The sequence below is a fragment of the Crocuta crocuta genome, unplaced genomic scaffold, assembly GCF_008692635.1.
Source record: "Crocuta crocuta isolate KB4526 unplaced genomic scaffold, BGI_CrCroc_1.0 scaffold384, whole genome shotgun sequence".
Classification (NCBI taxonomy): Eukaryota; Metazoa; Chordata; class Mammalia; order Carnivora; family Hyaenidae; genus Crocuta; species Crocuta crocuta.
This window is the reverse complement of record NW_027532182.1, coordinates 514,312-534,473: the sequence shown is the minus strand read 5'-3', so window position 1 is coordinate 534,473 and position 20,162 is coordinate 514,312. Positions and strand designations below refer to the sequence as shown.

The window sequence follows — 20,162 nt, the reverse complement described above, 5'->3', positions numbered from 1 at the left end:
CTCAGAAAACTGCGTAAGTTCAAGTGGTGGGGAGGAAGGGGATCCCAGGCCTCCTGGAGCCCGTCTATTCATCAGCTCTGCTCTGTTTGGAACCTGGATAGCAACGTGAAGAAAACCAGACGGATTCGGGAGAAGAAGGGGCGTCCCTCCTCCCTCTAAACACAAGAGGAGTTTAATTCATCTCAGAAAACGGGAGGGGGATGGGGCGCCTGGGTGGCTTAGTCGGTTAAGCGTCCGACTTTCGCTTGGGTCATGATCTCGCGGTTCGTGGGTTCGAGCCCCGCGTCGGGCTCTGTGCTGACTGCCAGCTCAGAGCCTGCAGCCTGTTTCAGTCTGTGACTCCCTCTCTCTCTGACCCTCCCCTGCTCACGCTGTCTCTCTCTCTCTCTCCTAGAAATAAATAAAACATTAAAAAAAAAAGAAGAAAACGGGAGGGGGTTGCTAGAAAGTCCCAGAAATAGGTGGGGTCTCTGGCTGGTGCCCTCCTCCCCCACCAGACCCACACGCGATAAGTCAGCCTTGGTGGTCGGCTGCAGAGGGCTTGAAAAGGAGCTGCGAACGCCCAAAGCCTGGACGGCGGGCGGGGGGCTGCGCACAGTGGCTCTTCCTTTAAAATTTTCTTTAAAGCGTCAGCTCCCGAGCCTAATGCTTCGACCCTTCCTTTCCCGATCTATGCTCCCACCTCCCAGCACGCTACGCCGCGCAACTACTCTCCCTTCCCCCTCCTCCACCTCCGTCCCAGCGCCTTCCCCAGACCCTCGGCCTCCAGCCCCGCCTCCGCCGCCGCGGGGTTTCACCCGCAGCCCGGTGAAATCTGCATAGTGACCGCCCCTCGAGGAGATCATTGGCGCGGCTCATGCCCATCGCGGACGATGATTGGTGAGCCGCCCCGGGTTATTTGCATGCCGGCGGCGGCGGGGTACCCAGCTNCGCCGCGCGCCGCCGCCTCCTTCTGCCGCCGCCCTGTTCTCTCGGGATTCCTTCTCTGCCGAGGACAGACGCTCTGCTGGCGGGAAGCTGAGGTGGGCCAGGGGGGTGCCGAGGAGGAGCTGCGGGGGCCGTTCCAGTGACAGCTTGGCTTCGGACGCCGGGCGCGTGGGGCCCCGGCCGCCGAGAATCTCGCCCACCTTCCCGAGGCCTCCGGGCGGACGATGTGGCCGCCGAGAGGAGGGAGGGCGTCCCGGAGAGCCTAGAGCCTGGTTCTGCCCACTTGGGGAGGGGAGCATGGAGTTGTGAGCGCCCCTTGCTCGGCGAGGCCGCGACAGGCAGGCTCCCCATGGCCGGGACGTATAGCTCCACTCTGAAGACGCTAGAGGACTTGACCTTGGACTCCGGGTATGGGGCCGGGGACTCGTGCCGCTCACTCAGCCTCTCGTCCTCCAAGTCCAACTCGCAGGCGCTCAACTCTTCGGCGCAGCAGCACCGCGGGGCGGCCTGGTGGTGCTACTCCGGCTCCATGAACAGCCGCCACAACAGCTGGGACACGGTGAACACGGTGCTGCCCGAGGACCCCGAAGTGGCGGACCTCTTCTCGCGCTGCCCGCGCCTCCCCGAGCTGGAGGAGTTCCCCTGGACGGAGGGAGACGTGGCCCGGGTGCTTCGCAAAGGCCCCGGCGGCCGGCGGCTGCCTCTCTTCTCCGCCGAGGCGGTGCGACGCCTGGCTGGGCTGCTCCGCAGGGCGCTCATCCGAGTGGCCCGCGAGGCGCAGCGCCTGAGCGTGCTGCACGCCAAGTGCACCCGCTTCGAGGTGCAGAGCGCCGTGCGCCTGGTGCACAGCTGGGCGCTGGCCGAGAGCTGCGCGCTGGCTGCGGTCAAGGCGCTGTCCCTGTATAGCATGAGCGCCGGGGACGGGCTGCGTCGGGGCAAGTCCGCGCGCTGTGGCCTCACCTTCTCCGTGGGCCGCTTCTTCCGCTGGATGGTGGACACCCGCATCTCCGTGCGCATCCACGAGTACGCGGCCATATCGCTCACCGCCTGCATGGAGAACCTGGTAGAGGAGATCCGGGCCAGGGTGCTGGCCAGCCAGAGCCCCGACGGTGGAGGGGCTGGGGGCGGGGAGGTGTCCGCCGAGGCCCTGGAAATGGTCATCAACAACGACGCCGAGCTCTGGGGTGTCCTGCAGCCCTATGAACATCTCATCTGTGGCAAGAACGCCAATGGTAAGTGTGCGGGCCTCGGCCATGGACGGATGGGAGAGAAATCCCGCCCTGGGCTACCCAAGGGCGAAGCTGATCGAATGTGCCAGGATCTAGATTTGTTCTGAGAGTGGGGTCCATTATAATGGCTCTGGCCAAAGATCGTTCTTCTGGTGCCTGTCTTTTGGAGGATAAAGTTGAGGTTGAAGAACATCGTGTTCACCGTGCTGTTACTATCTGGATGCTGTTCGCAGATTGAGGCTCTTGACCAAACCATTCCTTAACCTCACTTGGCTCGAAGGTTACTGCCCTGCCTCCCTTTGCCTTGCTTGACTGGGTCACTCGCTGTCTTCCCCAACAGCAGGGCAGATTGACTGTAGTTCTGACCCTGGATCTCTTCGGCCCAATGGCAGCAGCCAGAGGATCCAAACTCTAAGACCTGAGCTTTGGCTAAGTGGGAGGGGAGGAAAGGAGCAGGCGGCCCAGGATCAGGTGCAGGTGCCTTGGGCTTTGCTGGGTTGAAGGGCGCACATCAGGCCTTCTCTTGGAAGGTGGGGGAGTAGTGGTGGGTCTTACCTGTGTGTACTCAGGACAATGGAAATTGACTCCTTTCCAGAAAGAGAACCACATATTTGACTCCTAGGGCCTGAATTTCTAAGCTGTCACCAACCAAGTGAGCAGTTGATTAAAACCCTGTGTTGTATTAAACTCACAGCCTTATGGGCTTTCCTGAAAGAGATGATGACCCAGTAAACTTGGTTATGGGAAGAGGTGTGGGGGTGGGCAACTGCATGCTTCGAGTCTGAGAAAGGAACCACTGGGTAGTTGCATTTCTCTGAAGGATGACAAGGCTTCAGTGCAAAGGGTGGAAGGGAAACACTTGACCTTCTCCCTGCTGAGGTTAGGGTGTGACATCCATTTAACAGCAAACTGCCTACCAGACTCCAATTTCAGAAGTCAGCAAACCATAAATTATTTAGAATGGTACCAGAGCTAGACATCCATGCGATTGGACTGGAAGGCCATTTTTGGGACGGCTTTCAGTGCCAAACAAGTAGTCAGTGGAAGAGGCCAGGCAGATACTGAAAAGGGATAAAGGAAGGGAGTCAAATTTAAATGTGGTTTAACATCATAAGAGCTAAAGTTAAAAGTGAGCCCACTTAACAGTATTCTCAGTCACTATTCTTAGCACTTTATAGGGTAAGAAACCCTATCAAGCCTATTAGGTAGGTACTCCATAGTACTGTCCTCATACAGATGGGGAAAGCAAGGTACCCAGAAGCTAAGCAATTTGCCCAAGATTACACAGATATTAAGTGACCACGCTGGAACTTGAGCCTAGGCCGGCTGCAGAATTCAAGCTTTTAGCCATCGGGGAGGAGGAAACAGCTTTGTTTTTAATTAGTCCAATTTCCAAGGAGGACAGCTGACATTTTAGGCCTCATTTTGAAGATAGTTTGTATATAGCAGCGTGGCTTTGCTTAGACCTTCCTTGCTTTTGGTTTTAGTTCTGGCACCACCCAAGGAGATGCCCGGAATGGAAGAACATTTTGCCTTTTAATTTTCTTCCTCTTAGGTCAGAGTTCAGGTCAGTCCAGAATCTCTGTTGATGATGTCACAGCTGATAATTGGGCTTTGCCCTCTGGGTTTGTGGTATCAACACTGGGAACCTGTGCTCCAGGAGAGGAAGTGGAGGGCAGGGGGATTTCCACCCAGCCCCCACCGTCCTAGCCCAGGGGGAGAGTCCTGTACTTTGGGCTGAGGGGGAGGCCCAGACTGAGCTCAAAGAAGTAAAGCCCCCTAGGAGAAAAGACTGAGGCGCTACACCTATAAACCAACTAGAACTAATATGGAACAGTAGGTGCCAAACAAAACCCAAAATGCCCTTCTCACACAGCTGGAGCCCAGCAGTTTGAGGAACTTCTCAGTTTTTCCAGCTGCAAATTGGAGCTAGAAAGAACAGCTGCCTCTCCAGGGGCCCCTGAAAATGCAGAGGAGCCAGAAATTGCTAGAACACAGGTGTCTTCCACTAAAGGGCTTATCCCAAAGGGCCATTTCTTATCTAGGGTCATCATCCCTTGGGATTTTCTTTACTACGGGGTGGGTTTTTGACCCCCTAATTGACCCTCTTCTCCCATGCCAAGCAATCCTTCTTAAGCCATGGTAGTCAAGATGGTGGGTCTGCACTTGACAGACAGCAGAGCTCCCTGGATGTTCAGAGCAAGTATCTCCCTCTGTGCGTTGCCTGGTCTCCAGGGAAGTCTCTTGCAGGCAAGGCGACTATTCGCTTCCACTTAGTAACATGGATGCTCATTTTCTATATGGTGAGAACCTGGCCTCAGCAAACAATAACTAGGCTGATTTATGAAGTCTTTTTGGACAAAGTGGAATGAACATTTGGTATAAGAGCAGTGAATTACTTATGCCTGAAAGCTGACTTCAGAGGGAAGCAGAAATTGCTTCGCAAAGGAATGGGCGATCCAAACCTTTGTTACACTGAAGCCCAAGGCCAGCACGGTTACCGTTTACACAGCTGAAGACCAAGTGAGAAATGGCTACACCCGGGAGAAGGGTGCCGGTTCGTATTCTTGTCCTGCTTGTCTTCCCTTTCAATTATATCTTTATTGTTGTTGTGCCTGTTAATTATACAGCATGGGCATATGCATTTGACTCAGCTGTATAGGGCTCTTAAACTTTTAATGTCTTCCAACCAGGAATTTAAGGGCCCTAATCTATTCCTGGCCATTACTCAGAGTGCTGGGCAAATATGGTTTTGCTCAGCCCGAGATGGATGATAAAAGTTCTATAGTGTTTATACGACATGATCTCAGCTTCATAGAGCAGCAGGAGTTCAATATCACTTGCTCATTTGGCATTGATGTTTGTGTTCCCAGGGTAGTGTCATTAAGTGATGATATCTTCGTGGCTTCCTTATGGGAGGTAGAGAAACTACTTAAATAGAGTGGTATTTATAAGCATGGACCTGGCAGAAAAGAGAAGCTTCTTGCATTCACTGCCCTCTCTTTCATATCCCTGTGTGTAAGTTTGATGCTGAGACTCACTTCTGGGTTTCTTCTTGGCCATTTGTCTTAGGAAGCTTTTATGAGTGTTTAGAGCATTTGAGAAAATCCTCTTCTATTCTGAGGCTCTGTTAAATGATACGATTTTGCTTAGAACATTCTTACTCCAAAGCTGTAACCAGGAAGTGCGGGAGGATAGTAGCTCCATCACAGTGGTAAAGAGTGCAAACTTTGGAGTCACCGTGAGGGTTTGGAGCTCACCTGTGCTATTTATATGAGTGACCTGAGGCATATTTCTTAACTGCTGTCATCTGTAAAATGGACCAGGAGGGGGGAGGTAATAAGAACACCTAACTCATACGTTTGGTATAAGGATTGGGCGATACCATAGATTTAAAGATCTTAGCACATAGTAAATGCTCAGTAAATGGTAGCGGTTCATTCAACCAGTATTTACTGAGAACTGACCCTGTGCTCACTACTGTTAAAATTGCTGTGGATTAAGTGGGAGAGGGGGAGAGAGAGGGTCCTCCATTCATGAAGCTTATAAACTAGTGACAAATACAGATTGCATTTTATTTTTAGTTTTGCATATTCATTTTTATTTAAAAAAAAAAGACAAGATAATGGTGTAGTGTGGCCAGAGCTAATTTAAATGACAGCCAACGAAGGCCTCTCTGGTGTTTCATTAGTATAGGCAATGTACCAATTCCACTGCAATCTAAGAGCGTCTAGGCAAAGCAGAGTGACTGAGGACTTTTCTGAATTATTCAGTTATTTATCAGCTGAGGCAAGTCCCAACAATCTCATTTACAGCCAAGGAATAAAAGGACTGCATCTATAGTGGGGATGTGCTATTTTCCTAGTGTAGGACTCATTTAGCAAGGAGATTATAAGGAGATTTCACTGAGATAATCAACCAAAGGGGCAGGGGTTAATTGAGCCGCTAGTTGCTATTTAATCAGTTTCCACACCTGGGTAGTCTGAGGGAGGAGGGCCGCTTCCCCTCTCCTTGACTGTTTTATTGAAGCCAAGGGAGCTGGTAAAACTGAAACAAAGCAAGCATTGGAAATGAAAACTTATTTTTTTTCCCTTGAATGCCTGAGAAATGCAACCCAGCCTTAAGTAGTTAGAGGAACAAGGTGGAGTTGTTCTGCTTTTTCCAGAAAGCTCTACCTGACTCCTCCAGCCCCAAGTGGAAGAGCCGCCTTCCATGTTTCTGTAGCACCCAGAGCAGATTCATGGGTTTTTTCCTGCTTCGCCCGTGAGCTCCTTGTCTCCCCCGGGCCTCCCACAGCGTCTGGCACATAGTAGGTGCTCCATCCATAGTGTTTATCATGCAAATAATCGATTCCACCACACAGAACATTTCCTTCCAGAAATTTAATATGAAATCCTTTGACGCCGTGGAAGAAACTTCCTCCTTTTCTACCACAGCAGAGAATTTCCAGTACTAGATGAATAGAGGCAGCGTTTTGGGGGTACCCATTAGGGACGTCATTCATCCTTCGATACCCTAATTTCTGGCAGGGTTCCCAAGGCCAGCAGTGATGGGTAAAGGTAAATGGAGGGGTTTTCTTTGTATTTCAAGTGTAAATAGGGGATTCCTTCAGTGTGTACTACCCAAAGTGGGGGTGTCACAGGAAAAGTCTGATGGGCAACAGATAAATCCAGAGGAGGACTGAGTTGAGAGACAGAGGCAGCCAGTTTCCCTAAGAATAGCAACACCACCCCTCCCTTGCCCACAGAGCTGCCCCTGAGGGCAGTCCCGGCTGATGACTATTGCTCAGAAGTTTCACACCCCCTGCATCCAGTCTGAGAAGGATAAGGCAGTTGCCTGCCAGGACCCTCCTGGGACACATGAACAACACCTAAGTTCCAAAACAAGCCAGAGATACTCTGCTAATCTCAGGTTCGTCCTGACCCCACCTCACTGTCTGTTCTTTGCCAGATATGACAGTGGGTGGATGCTTTGACCTCTGTTTCCACACTTTGACAGCTGTATGTAATAATAGGCCTGACCTTTCCGCAGCAACTTAAACATTTTTCATCTGTGATCTTACCAGGTCCCCATAAAAATCCACTGAACACAATGCCCTTTCACAGAATTCACAGCTAGCTCACAGTCATGCCAAGACCGAGCCCCGTATTGCTGCAGCCTTAGGTCTGTGCTTTTCCTGTGAAGAATTACAGAAATAAAAGTAGTGAGGAACAGGTCAGTATTTGACCCTCTTCTAATGGCAGTGAGGGTCAGACTCACAGCCACAGCAGTATTTATCATAGATTTTGTTTGTTAACAGCCTGATATGTCCCTTTAAATACATTAGGCCAGTGAACCTTTATAACCAGCGGTGAAGACCAGGCATCAAGGTCCAGGCATGGATCTTCCAACAAAGGATGCTGTGTGACGCGCTTAAATGCAGCTTGCCAGCTGCCCCAGAATGTGCTCTTCAGGTGCCATCGATCTTTAGCCATTACTGCTGCTCCTGGGGGGGGCAGAGCGGGAGGGGCTCCCAAGTGTCAGCTGCTTGCTGATCAATAAGCCCAACTGAATGGAAAAGCTGTAGTCTCTACTGCGAAACTCTGACTCCGTCCAGAGAAGGAGGAAACGCAGTAGGAAAGCACCCCAAGGACCCTGTGTTGGGGCTACTGGTCTCTGAGAGCTCATTATGATTTCCTCAAAAATTTCCTCCTCACAGTCTGCTACAGTGAAATGTTCACAGGGTGAAATCTCAGTGCGGGGAGCCCAGGGAGAGCAGCAGTCTGCATAGCAGGCCTGAAATGCTCTGACTTTGAGTTGGGTCCCAGACTGCTTTGCCTCCAGTAAGCTGCTCCCACTCTCCATGTATCTACGGTAAAATGAGGGGCTGGTGTATCCGTGCAAAATCAGTGCTCCTGGGATGGCAGGGCCGCTGGGTTTAGTGTTAAGGGCAGAGCACGGGGTCTGGACTCCCTGACTGGCACCCTCGCTTGTGAGCTGTGTGACCCTGAGCAGGTTAACTTCTGTGCCTTCGTTTCTTTCTCTATAACAGGACTCCTCAATCCTCAAATTGAGGATTTCTCAATTGGTCACTGTTGGCATTTTGGACTGGCTAATTTGTTGTGGGGCCGTCCTGCGCGTGGGAGGGCGCTTTGTAGCATCCCCCACCCCCTCTGCGCCAGCCGTGACAACCTAAACGGCCTCCAGACATTGCCAGATGTCCCCTAGGGGGCAAAACCACCGCTGACTGAGAAGCACTGCTCTATAACAGGACCGAAAAGAGTACCCAACTCCTAGCATGATTGTGAGGATTTAATAAAAGTGTCTGTAAGTAACTTTGTACTCTGACTGGCACATAAGATATTAATTCTAATTATTGCTGTATTTTTGCAGACTTGTGTTGGTCATGTCTGCTTTTGCCATAGTGGGAGTCTCTAAATAGTGCAGGGGAAGATCGTGACCCAGATCCCAGGATGACAAGAATTAGTCACAAGGCTTTCCTTGGTGACTAATAGGTAAGAGAAAGTTCTGGGATCTGGAAAAAGGACCCTCGCACCCTGCTCATTTATGGCTTCATCATCCCTAAGATGGAGCGGGCTGACAGTGGGCAGTGAGATCAGACTCGGCCCCCTAGGCTCCTGCCTTTCCCTGCCCACGTGACAGCGGCAGTGCACACGCAGGGCTCCGGGCCCCAGGGAGCAATTCCACTGTGGATATCGGACCCTGCTTGTTGCAGCTGCCGAGTCCTGAGCCACAAGACAGCAGGTGTTTTGTGTTTTGCTGGCCTGTCATGTAAACATACTTTGTGGTCGTCTTGCTTGTTTTAAAAAAGGCCTAAATGGTTTTGCAGCTTTGGCGGCATGTCTGGAGCTGCCTGCCGAATTGGGAGGAGAAGCTTAAGGAACGCAGCCCAAGTAAGCCTAAGAAATGCCACGCCGGCTTCATTAATCGGCTGCTCGCCGAGCGCCAGCTCCGTACAAGGCAGTGGAGACAGAGTGGGGGAGGACACGGACTGATCTTGCCTGTCAGGGAGTATACTTATTTATTTAATATTTGTTTATTTTTGAGAGAGAGACCGAGCACTAGCAGGGGAGGGGCAGAGAGAGAGAGAGAGGGGGGAGACACAGAATCCGAAGCAGGCTCCAGGCTCTAGGCTCTGAGCTGTCAGCACAAAGCCCAACATGGGGCTCAAACACACATACCATGAGATCATTACCCGAGCCGCAGTCGGACACTTAACCAGCTGAGCCACCCAGGTGCCCATCACCCATCAAGGAGTTTAGAGGCTAGTCGGGAAAGCAAAGCACACACGTGGATCCTTACAAGGAAGTTTGGGGTCCCTGCCTTCAGTATACAAGGGTGCTGCTGGTAGCCTCCGTGTCCTCCATGCCACTGCCCAATGTGGGTGTTTTCCATGAGCCGCTTACCATCCTGCTCCCAAGCCCTTCTGTGAGGTGGATGGAATGTCCATCCTATAGATGGGGACCTGGAAGCCTTTGGTGACGAAGCAGTTGAAAGGGGAGAGATGAGGCCTGGCTGGCTGGCTGGCTGGGGGAGCGGGGGGCGGGGAGGGAGGCTGGGCTGCTTTGCAGAGGAGGTAGCATGCAGGCCAGTGGGATTTGGGCAGGCAGAGCTGTGACCGGGAAGAGGAGGCGGTGCAGAGAGCACAGGGGTTTCCAGACGGAGGGAACGATGTGCTCAAAGACCTGGAAGCCAAAGTGTGTGTGTTGGAGAACAGCAAGCAACACTGTTTGGCTGGAAGGTTCAGATGCCTAACAGGGAGAGTGGGGCAGATAACACAGTGAGAAACGACAACTTTCCCACATCTTTTATCCAGATGTTGTTAAGCCTGCCAGAGTGCAGGAAGAGAGCTTTCCAATACTCAGTTTTATAACTCAGAAATCGAGTGTGTCTGCTTCCCAGTGCTGCATCTTAACCACAGCCCCGGACCTCCCGTCAGCCTTCTTGTTGATTGAAAGCGTGGCCTCAGACGTGCCCCCGTCCATTGTCCTAGCAGTGCAAGTAATGAAACAAGGCTTGAGTAGAGCAAACTTGGGTTGGGAGGCCGTGAAGAAGGCGGCTTCCATCAGCCTTTCTTCTCCCATTCAGCTTGGCTCCTGACTCAGCATTTCTTCTAGGGCCCTGAATGGAGCAGCTCAGGCCAAAGCCATCCCAGTCCCAAATGAAGGTCAGGGCTGACAGACTTGTCAAATGAGGCCTTTCAGTTGACTCTTGCCAAGGCAGGGTTCTCCATCCTGGAGGGAGAGAGGGACATAAGATATTAGGATCCCAGAACTTTCTTTGGTTACGAGTCTGACTGGCTATGTTCAATTTCCAGTTTATAGTTTATCATTTTGGAAAATGGGTCAATTCTCAGGTTTTATCGCTTCCTAATTCTCGGTGAAGGTGTTTCCAGAGCATTGATAATAAAGATTTGAGTCTTGTTAAATGTTTGATAATGTGGAACCACTCTATAGCTCAGTGCCATCTGGATTGGACTCCCTACGGTCCAGCTGAATTTCGCTGACAGTGATAAAATGTGATAGATACCTATGGCCTAGCTAATAACTCTGCTGTTAGTCCTTTTTCTGACCCCAGTGAAGGAGTTTTCTTGTCACTTGAAAAAGCTCTCGTGAATGGAATATATATATTTGGGGTCCATTGTTTTCCAGAAGTGAGTTGAGCAGGGGATGGGTTCAGGCCCATGATGGAAAAATTAAATAGAGAAACTGAACTTGAAAGTACCAGAGAGACCAGATTAGGGTGGACAGAGATTAACCTGGACCCCAAAGAGGGTGAAACAGGCCTTTCAGTGCATGAAAATCATCCCTAAAACTGAGGCCAAGCTTTGGCTAAAAATTAAATATTTTTCTTAGTCTGTATCTTTTAAAATATGAATATCAGTATTTTCTGTGAGGAGAGCAGTTAACAAACATGCATGCACCAAGCAAGTATATGTGTGCAGGCATCTAGGACAATCCAGTTCAGAGAGCAGAGGGATTGGATCCAGAAAATTCTGTGTTGGAGCATGGCTCCTCCATGACCCGTAGTGAATCACTCTATCTTCTTGGCTCTCTGTCGCTTCATCTGTGGTGCGAAGAGGTCGGGCTAGATTCTCCAAGGACCCTTCCATCTTCGATAATGCTCCTAGACCCCACAAGGACCCCGTGGAATTGTTTTCCTAAGGTCGAGCCCTGTGATCAGTATCCTTGGGAAAGAAACAGCCCGGGATGGGGCTGGACATGTGCTCTGAAGACCTGGCTGGGTCGTAGGACTAAACACCAGCCTTTTCCATATTGGGATTAACTGCAATTACTGTATTAGAGTTTTTCTTCTTCCTCTATCAGAAGGATGAGTTCTCTCTCCTCCTGGCCAACCCAACACTTCAGTGTTCAGCAGCTGTGTCCGGGCCCTGGCGGCCAGTGCTGTGGTGAGACCGGCCCTGAGGTGACTTCATGCAGCCGGCGTTTGAAGCCCGCCTCCCCAGACTTGGGTATTTATAGCAGGGGAGCAGCTAGAAAAAAAACAAAAAAACTAAATACGCTACACCCTTCTTTATACTATGTGGGACAGAGACAGGCATTGTGAGGAATTTAGAAGGCAGGGCTGTATAATCCAGCAAGATATTTTTAAATGCTGTTTGTTGCAGTTGGCAGGGCCGGTTTTTCAAAGAGGAGGGAAAGTAAGAGTAAGTGGGATGACAGGCTGCACAGAGACGTGGAGTTCGGCATTCCAAGGTATGTGGGTTCTGAGCCCCGGTCTGCACCCCATGGTCACAGAGTTTGGGCTGGGCTTGGGAAGGTCACCTGAGAAACTCTGTGAATGGGGTGGCCTATCGTCGCTCTTCCCCCACCAGCCCATCCACCTTGCGGATCCCCAAGTTGAAAACGAATGAACTGTTCTGAAAAAGGCAGAACATACAGCCAAAGAAAGCTGCTTCTGTGAAAGCCAGGGGCCTGGTGCTGCATCTCTAACCCGTCTCAGCAGCTGGGTAGGTCGAGTAGTACACGAGGACGCGCTTTGGAAGCAAGTTGCTTGCAGCTGTTCTTCTGGATCTAATCTGCCCGGGGGACAAACCGGGCGGGCCAGCATTACACTGGGACCCAATTCAGTAGCTGCGTGAGAAGGCTTCGTGGCGGAGCTGCCCTCGAAAAGGCATCGCAGTTGAGCCCCACCTGTCCAGTGTGCTTGTAAAGTATCCAAGGAAAGGCCTGTGTGTCTTCTACCATGTTGGTCTTTTGAGGGGACAGACGGTGGTCACAGTAGCAGGGTCCGAGGTTTCGGAGAATAGGACAGGCTAAGAGTTAAGATCAGGGTATATCCACTTGCTCACCCAACAAATACTTACTGAAGACTTAGTAGATGCCGGGCACTATCCCAGGCCTGGGGATAGAGAACGTGGATATAAGAGTCCTGGGGGAGGGGAGGGCTCAGGCCCGGTGGCTAATGAGGAGTAAGGCATGCTGGGAGAGTCACAGTGAGGCCAGCCAGGCTGGAGCAGACTGATCTGGGCAGGGGAAACGGCAAGTGCCTGGTGGGCTCCAGGAACCCAGTGTGGCCAGGATGGGGTGGGGGTGGGGGTGGGCGGTGGCAGGGAGTGTAGGAGATGCAGCTGGAGAGCAAGCGGAGGGGTGGTCAGTCAGATAGGACCTTGTAGGCCATGGTGGGGCACCTCGACTTTCATTCAGGGTCTGCTGGGAGCCACTGGAGCGACTTACTCACAGAAATGGCACCATCTGATTTGTATTTTAATGAGATCATGCCCTTGGCTCTGGTGGAAAGGGACTGTAGCATGTAGGAATGGAAGCAGTATGGCCCCTTGGGAGGCTTTTGCAGTAATCCAGGTGAGAAAGGATGGTGGCTTGGACTGGGTGTCGGTAGAGGAGGTTATGGGTGTATTTTGAAGTTAGAGCCAACGGGATATATCAACAGCTTAGATGTGTGAGGTGTGAGCGAGGAACCAGTAAGACACCAAGGTTTATGATCCAAGCACTTAAAAGAAGGGAGTGGCCGTTGCTTAGAATGGAAACAACTCTGTGTGGAAGAAGCCAGAAGATGCGAGTGTGAGTTGGGTTCGTTGTCTCACATTTTTATAGAGATATCACGTAGGAGGTTGGCCTCCAGATCGCCTTGAGTGTCCTTAATCATATGATGGGTTGAAACATTTCCCTTCTTGGTCTGACCTACAGTGGACACAGTCCAGCAAGGTCAGCTAGGGCCTCAGGCGGTAGAGATTTATTTTTGGTCTATCATTCCTTGGTTGATGGCCTTAAGAGCCCCTGAAATTTGCTTTCTAGCTTCTTCACAGGCAGCCAGCAACCTTAAATGAAGATCATCAAATCTTTTGTTTCCTATCATTAACATGAGATCTGTTTAATTAGGTCCAGTTGTTCTGTGGATTGCTGGGACTCTGCATGTATCCCTCAGTCCTTGGAAAGTGACACTCCATTTCAGGCAGCTTTGGATTCGTGGAAGTCGACTCTGGGTCAGAAATTTAGCCAGAGAGAGAAGCTTTTGGGGTGCTCTGAAAAGGCAGAGCGGTCCTGGGGGCGGTCTCAGAAAGGCATCCAGTGTGTTCGAGTGCCCGTTAGATGGCCTGAGCCTCTCTCCTGAGGAGGGACATGCCAACACGGGGTGGGTGAGAAGTGGAACACAAAAGTCATCACTGGCCTGACTGCCAGCTAGTTACCTGGTCTCTGAGCCTCAGTTTTCCTCTCCTGTTTAATGGGTATTTCCCATGCTTCCTGTCTCGTAGGGTTGTTTCAGTGGCTCTTTGACCCTAGATACACATTAGAATCAGCTGGGGAGCTTTAAATACACACACACCTGTGTATGTGTGTATCTTAAGGCCCCACCTCCAGGAATTCTGATGTAAGTGGGCTGGAGTGGGGCCCAGACCATGTGGGTAGGGTTCCCGGGAAGTCTGGTACTCGGTGAGCACTCAGACATTAGCTATTATTCATGGTAAAGGAATCATTGTTCTGGAGTGCTCATTTCTGCCCCACCCAGGATGGTGATTTCCCTTCACTTCACAGCTATGCTGCTTTGGCTCACTCATCTGGAAGGATCACCAGAGAACACCCACGAGCAGCCTAAATTGTTAGGGTAGCATGAAAAGGGCAGAGTTAGATCTGGAATGGTTGTGGTACCCTGTAATAAAGTTATTTATCACATTGATAAATGAGGAGGATACTATCTTATTCCACATTTAAGAGGAGGAAACTGAGACGTAGAAAGGTTAAGGAACTTGTTCAAGGTCATGTAGCTAATAAGAGGTGGAGACTATAATCAAACCCAGGCAGCCTTCCTCCACATTCTCTACTGTCCAGTTACACCATGGTCCCTTCCTAGCCAGAGAAGCTAAGACGCTGAATTCTCAACTCTGACCCCCGGCACCCACCTACCATATGGGGAGCCTTTCCAAGTAGCAGGCCCTAGGCCACGCGCTCCACATGCATTCCATCATGTAATTCTTAGACTCGCCCAGTGAGGGATGTATTCTTCTTACCCCCATTTTACAGTTGAGGAGAGTGAGGCTCAGAGAAGTCCAAGTGGCATAGCTGGTAAATGATACAGTGGCATTCAAACCCAGGTCTGTGGGGCTCCAGAGCCACCACTGGCCCTGCTGCCTCTCTCCTCGGGAGTGGCCTGGGTGGGGAAGAGACACAAGGAAGTGAATGGGTTGGTCCAAGAGGGACAGAGGAATTGAAGCCAGGCCAGAGCACCTCTCGCTGCCCCTGAACAACTGAGTCAGGCCTTAAAACAGTACCCTCGCGGGGCGCCTGGGTGGCTTAGTTGGTTAAGCATCCGACTTTCGTTTAGGTCATGATCTCGCGGTTCATGGGTTCGAGCCCCGCGTTGGGCTCTGTGCTGACTGCCAGCTCAGAGCCTGGAGCCTGTTTCAGTCTGTGACTCCCTCTCTCTCTGACCCTCCCCTGCTCACGCTGTCTCTCTCTCTCCTAGAAATAAATAAAAAACATTAAAAAAAAAAAAAAAACCAGTACCCTCGCTCCACGGGGTGGCCGATCCGACAGGCCAAGGGCTGGGGTGTAGGTATTTCTTTCTCAGCATGTTGAGAGATCTACCCTGCCAAGAGCCTTGCTTCTCTTGTGTTGCTGTGAATGAAATCACCTCCAAGAGATTGTGTGTGTTGGTTGCTTAAAATAGTTCAAGGGGAAGAATGTTTGGAAGCTTTTAGCTCCCTGAGTTGATTTCCTCTTGATTTATGACACCTTAGAGAGTGCTAGGCCTCTTCTTGTTTATTCTTCTGGCTTTTCCTTTCTACCATATTTTAGCCCTTATGTCATTGTAAACCCAAGGAGTCTGTCACCGGAAAAAAGTGACCACCTTTCCTAAGTAATTTAATGGGGGTGAAGGGGCGACACATTTAATTTCTTTTTCTTTTAAAAGGGCGAAAAACAAAATGAGGCGAGGCCGTTTGATTTGGAATCAGTCATTTCTGTCTTCCAGCTGCAAAAGTTCCCAGATCATAGTGGTGGTGTTTGCTCTGGGGAAGAAGAATTTATTTTATTTTATTTTAGTCGTTCGCACTATGGCCCGCTCTGGAAGTGTGAGTGCCCAGGAGGCCTGGGCTGTGACTTAGGGGAGTTGCTCTGTTTGATAGGCAGCCACTAGCCACATGAGGCTATTCAGGTGGAGATTTAGTAAAAATTCAATGAGGTTACAGAATCATTTCCTCAGTCCCACAAGGCACATTGCAAGTGACCACTCGTCCCATGAGGCTGGTGGCCACTATATTGGATAGCGCAGATATAGGCCTCTCCATCATGGCAGACAATTCTGCGGGGTGCGTGGCCAGCAGAGTAGGTCACCAGACGGTCACTTGGGGCCAGCTCTCTGGGTTTTCACTGGCCTCAAGTTCTAACCATTCTCTAGCCTCTCCAAAGCCCTCTGATTGCAGAAACAAGAAGATTCATGGACGTGGAGAATAAGGCCCTTGAATCTTGTGGCTCTAACCTCTGGACCCTTGACACTAGGTCAGGTTTTATGATTTCCCAGCAGCGTGGCCTGGGCCAAGTCACTTAGCCCCTCTGAAGTGGTTTCCTTGTCAGTGAAATGGTGGTTTAAAGATACCTAGGGGTGCCTGAGTGGCTTAGTCGGTTAAGCGTCCGACTTTCGCTTAGGTCATGATCTCGCGGTTCGTGGGTTCGGGCCCCGTGTCGGGCTCTGTACTGACTGCCAGCTCAGAGCCTGGAGCCTGCTTCAGAATCTGTGTCTCCCTCTCTCCCTGACCCTCCCCTGCTCACGCTGTCTCTCTCTCTCTCTCTCCTAGAAATAAATAAAAATTAAAAAAAAAAGATACCTTGTAGGGATTTTGTTAGGATGGAACAAACTGAAGAAATAGGTGTAAAACACTCAGCAGAATAATTGACAGGTAGTAAGAACATACATGTGCTGCGAGGTTTTCTGCGCATTTCCTCATTAGAGTCACACCGCAGCCTTCAGAGGCAGATATGGCTGCCATTTTCTAGGGGGTAGAACAGGAAACAGGCTTCGCGGGTACCATTGCTGCCATCTCTGCTGCTGCTCCTACCACTGGGTAGTACTACTCGAACTTGAGTTCCGCTGTTCTCTACAGCTCTTCTTCCTTCCTGGGCTGGTTGATAGGCCCCTTATCATAAGCCGGAGGGTATTTGTTTGTTTGTTTGTTTGTTTGAATTAAAAGCCCTTATGAGCTCACTTTCTTTCAGGAACTGCTTGTTCCTTTAACCATTGGAGGTGAACTCTTTCCAGAAGTGTTTTGCCTCAAGCTGGCCCCTTGGTATCCACCTGGAGAGCTGCCACCAGCTGGGCTACTGCTGCCAGAACATGTGATTCCTTAGAACCGGAAGTTTACCCAAGAGGTTAAGATTTTTAGTGTTTCCCGTGGCCTGTGGCCCTTCTGCGTCCTTTGCTGAGAGGACCGAGGCTACGAGAACCCTCAGTGGGATCCTGGAGGAAGGTGGCTCTGAAAGGAGTGTCCTTTGCGAAGAATAGGACCGAGAGAGGCATCGGCGAGTATATGTGCTCACCCTTGGAGCCTGGGCGCAAACACTAACTCCATTACCCACTTGCCCAGATCATACAGCTCCTTATGTAACCTTTCCGAGCCTCAGTTTTACCATGTGTAAAGTGAGAACAATCCTAGAAACCTACCTGTCATGGCGGTTATGAAGGTCAAATGAGACAATGCAAAACCAAGCACTCAGCCTCATGTTTGGCACATAGTGGCCGCCAGGAGTGTGCCACTTGCTGTCTTCCTCACCATCACTGCCTCTGGGCAATGGCATTTGGTATGTTTTCAGTTTCATGTGGTGCTTGCATTTTCTACTTCTAGTCAGAAGAAGTGACGCAGAGGGCGTTAGCTCTTGAAGTGAATGGCTAGGTTACGTTTGTGTATCATGAGCCTCCACAGGGTCTTTTCTTCTTCCTCCTCCCTCCTTTCTGAAGGGTAGTGGGGGCAAAAAAGCATGACTCTGTGCTGTTGTCATTTCTCCTCCTTCCTTGGTGACCGCCAGCCTGCTTCCCTCCTGCTGGTTTGGGCTGTGTGGCCAGCACCGCCCCATCAGAGTAATCAGAGCCGGGTTTGTTCTATACAGTTAATTTGTGGTGCGAAATGCCCATACGCTTATGCAATCGCCAGTCATTTGCCCACATCCAGAATGCACTACATCTGCCACTCGCAATGAAATCCAAATAACTTTGGAGCCATATGTAGGGAATCGAACAATTTTCATCACAGTTATTACAAGAGATGGGTTTAAAGAAGGGAATCCAAATGCCACAGAGCATGGTGATATCCCTACTTTCCTTCTGCAGACGGTCCTACGAGGGAGGCACCATTTTCCAATAGAAGCTTCTAAGAGAAGAAGGGGAGGACAGGGGGCCAGGATATTGCATTACCATGATGTCATTTGTGTAACTCGGGCCCCCTGTGGGCCCTCCCAGGCTGACCTGACCCCTGGCTTCTGTGTGACTTCCCTTGTATGGACAAATCACTCCTGGTTTATAGGTAACTCGGACTCCTCTTGGCAAATAGGTGCTCTGATAGTTATCTGCAGCAGGGTCTCCTCCATTATCAGTGGGGCCCCTCCAATTTCAAACGATCCCAGTGGCGTGTGTGTGTGTGTGTGTGTGTGTGTGTGTGTGTATGTACCTGTAGCATGAGCCCCCACATCTCCTCTGCCCTCCTAAAAATGTAGGCAATTCTTAAATCAGTCATTTCCAGGCCTGGCTGGTTACTGAAAGATCTTAAGGCACTTTCAAAATTCATATTCTGGGCCCCACCTCGGGCATATTAAGTAAACACCTAGAAAACTGGGGCCAGAACATTTTCTAGATGTTCCTCCAGTGATTCAGATCTGTGAATCTGTCATCACTTGGACACGGGATTTGACCTCCAGGCACCTTTCAGAATATGCGTCAAGCAAAGGGCCCTTTGAGACATAAGGTGGCATATGAGTCTGATCTATGAGGCTCTTCTGAGCAGCAGGGTGAAGACGGGGCAGGGTGGCTGAGCAGCAGCAGGAGAAGGTGGGAAAGGGCACTGCCAACATTTGTTGGTTGCTCTGTTGTTTAATCCTCTCAACCGTGCTCTGAGGTGGTGGTGGTAGGAACACACAGGCTGATGCTATACTGAGTGACTACTGTGAGGTGGAGCAAGATTCTAAGTGGTTTGCAGGGGTAATACCATGACTGCCTGTGAGAAATAGGTACTGTTATTCATCCTCACTTTCCAGATGAGGAAACTGAGGGTGAGGGACCATGAAAATGACTTGGCCAAGGTCACACACACAGCAAGTGGCAGAGGTGGGATTTGAGGTTAGTGTGATCAGACTTCAAAGCCCATGGCTTCCATTGCTGGAAGCTGGCTGGAATTTTCATCACAGTCCTTAGGCTATTGGGAGTGGGTCACATAAGAATCCTGCAGTCTAAATAGAATGTCAGTTTTTCCAGAACGGTCTGTTGTGTTATCTTTCCCCACAGCACTGCCCTCTGGCCCTCCAGCCCTGGCTTTCAGAGAATCTGGTTATTTCCCTCTGCAGACCCAGTCCCCGGCCAAGACCAGGAGCTTTGCTGATCTTTGTCGAGCCTGTCTGTGTTTCAGCCTGCTTTTCCTCTTCCTCCTCCTCCCCTGCGGCCCCTGCATGCAGCTCTCCTCCTGAGGCTGAGGCCTAGAGTCAGGACATTCCCCAACCAACCAACCAACCAACCAACCAACCAATCAATCAATTAATTGGGTTCTGTGAGCTCTGCAGCCACCACACAGGGTGCAGACTCCACACAGGCCTTGTCTTAGTCACTTGTGCTCCAGTGCTTGTCCCTCCCTGCAGCCCGAGAGGCGCATCCCTTCGTGACTCGAGACTGAGGGTGTGGGCGTGCAGCTGGAGCGCCTGGGTTTAAGTCCTGGATCCAAGTCCTGGATCCACTGCCTCTCTGACGAATTGCTTCAAATCTCTGTGCCTCAGTTCGTATGTCAGATGGAGAGAATCCTGCTTACCCCTTATGGTAGCTGCAGGGAGTAAATGAATCCTACTCTATAAAATACTTAAAACAGTGCCCAGCTTGTAAATCCCTGGTGTGTGAGCCATTACGATGATGCTGATGATGACAGGGGTGACTATTTGAGGTGGGGGTTCTTGGTGACCCTTCCCAAAACATGATGAGGGAGCCCTCTCCATTGTGAGCACATCCTGAGTATGGTAGTGGGAAGATCAAAGGCTTTAGAGACAAGTCTGGGTTTAATCCCAGCTAAACTGAATTGTTTTTTTTACGTGTTTTATTTTTTTAATCCATGAAATGAGGACCACAGCGGCCCCCACCTCGTGGTGTTAGAAAGATGGATGAGAACATGGAAGCCAGGCATGAGCTTGGCTGGCAGCAAACGAACTGGGGAGAAATATCCGAGTTGAATGAACCATAGCAATATCATAAGTGAAAATAAAAATCAGTCTCAAAAGATTACGTACGGCATGATACGTACGATTTTTATAGAGTTAAAAGGTTTCTCAGTTGAAAAGTACTGAC

General features: G+C 50.5%; 1 protein-coding gene across 1 annotated transcript in view; it reads left to right on the top strand.

Annotated features, from left to right (window-relative positions):
* The first annotated feature begins 932 nt into the window (after positions 1-932).
* The window catches only part of ABTB2 (ankyrin repeat and BTB domain containing 2), a 170,971-nt gene continuing 151,741 nt past the window's right edge, over positions 933-20,162 (top strand). The window contains exon 1 of the mRNA XM_077777477.1: positions 933-2,159. Coding sequence (XP_077633603.1) covers positions 1,277-2,159 — 883 coding nt within the window. The 5' untranslated portion in view covers positions 933-1,276. The remainder of the gene's footprint in view (positions 2,160-20,162) is intronic.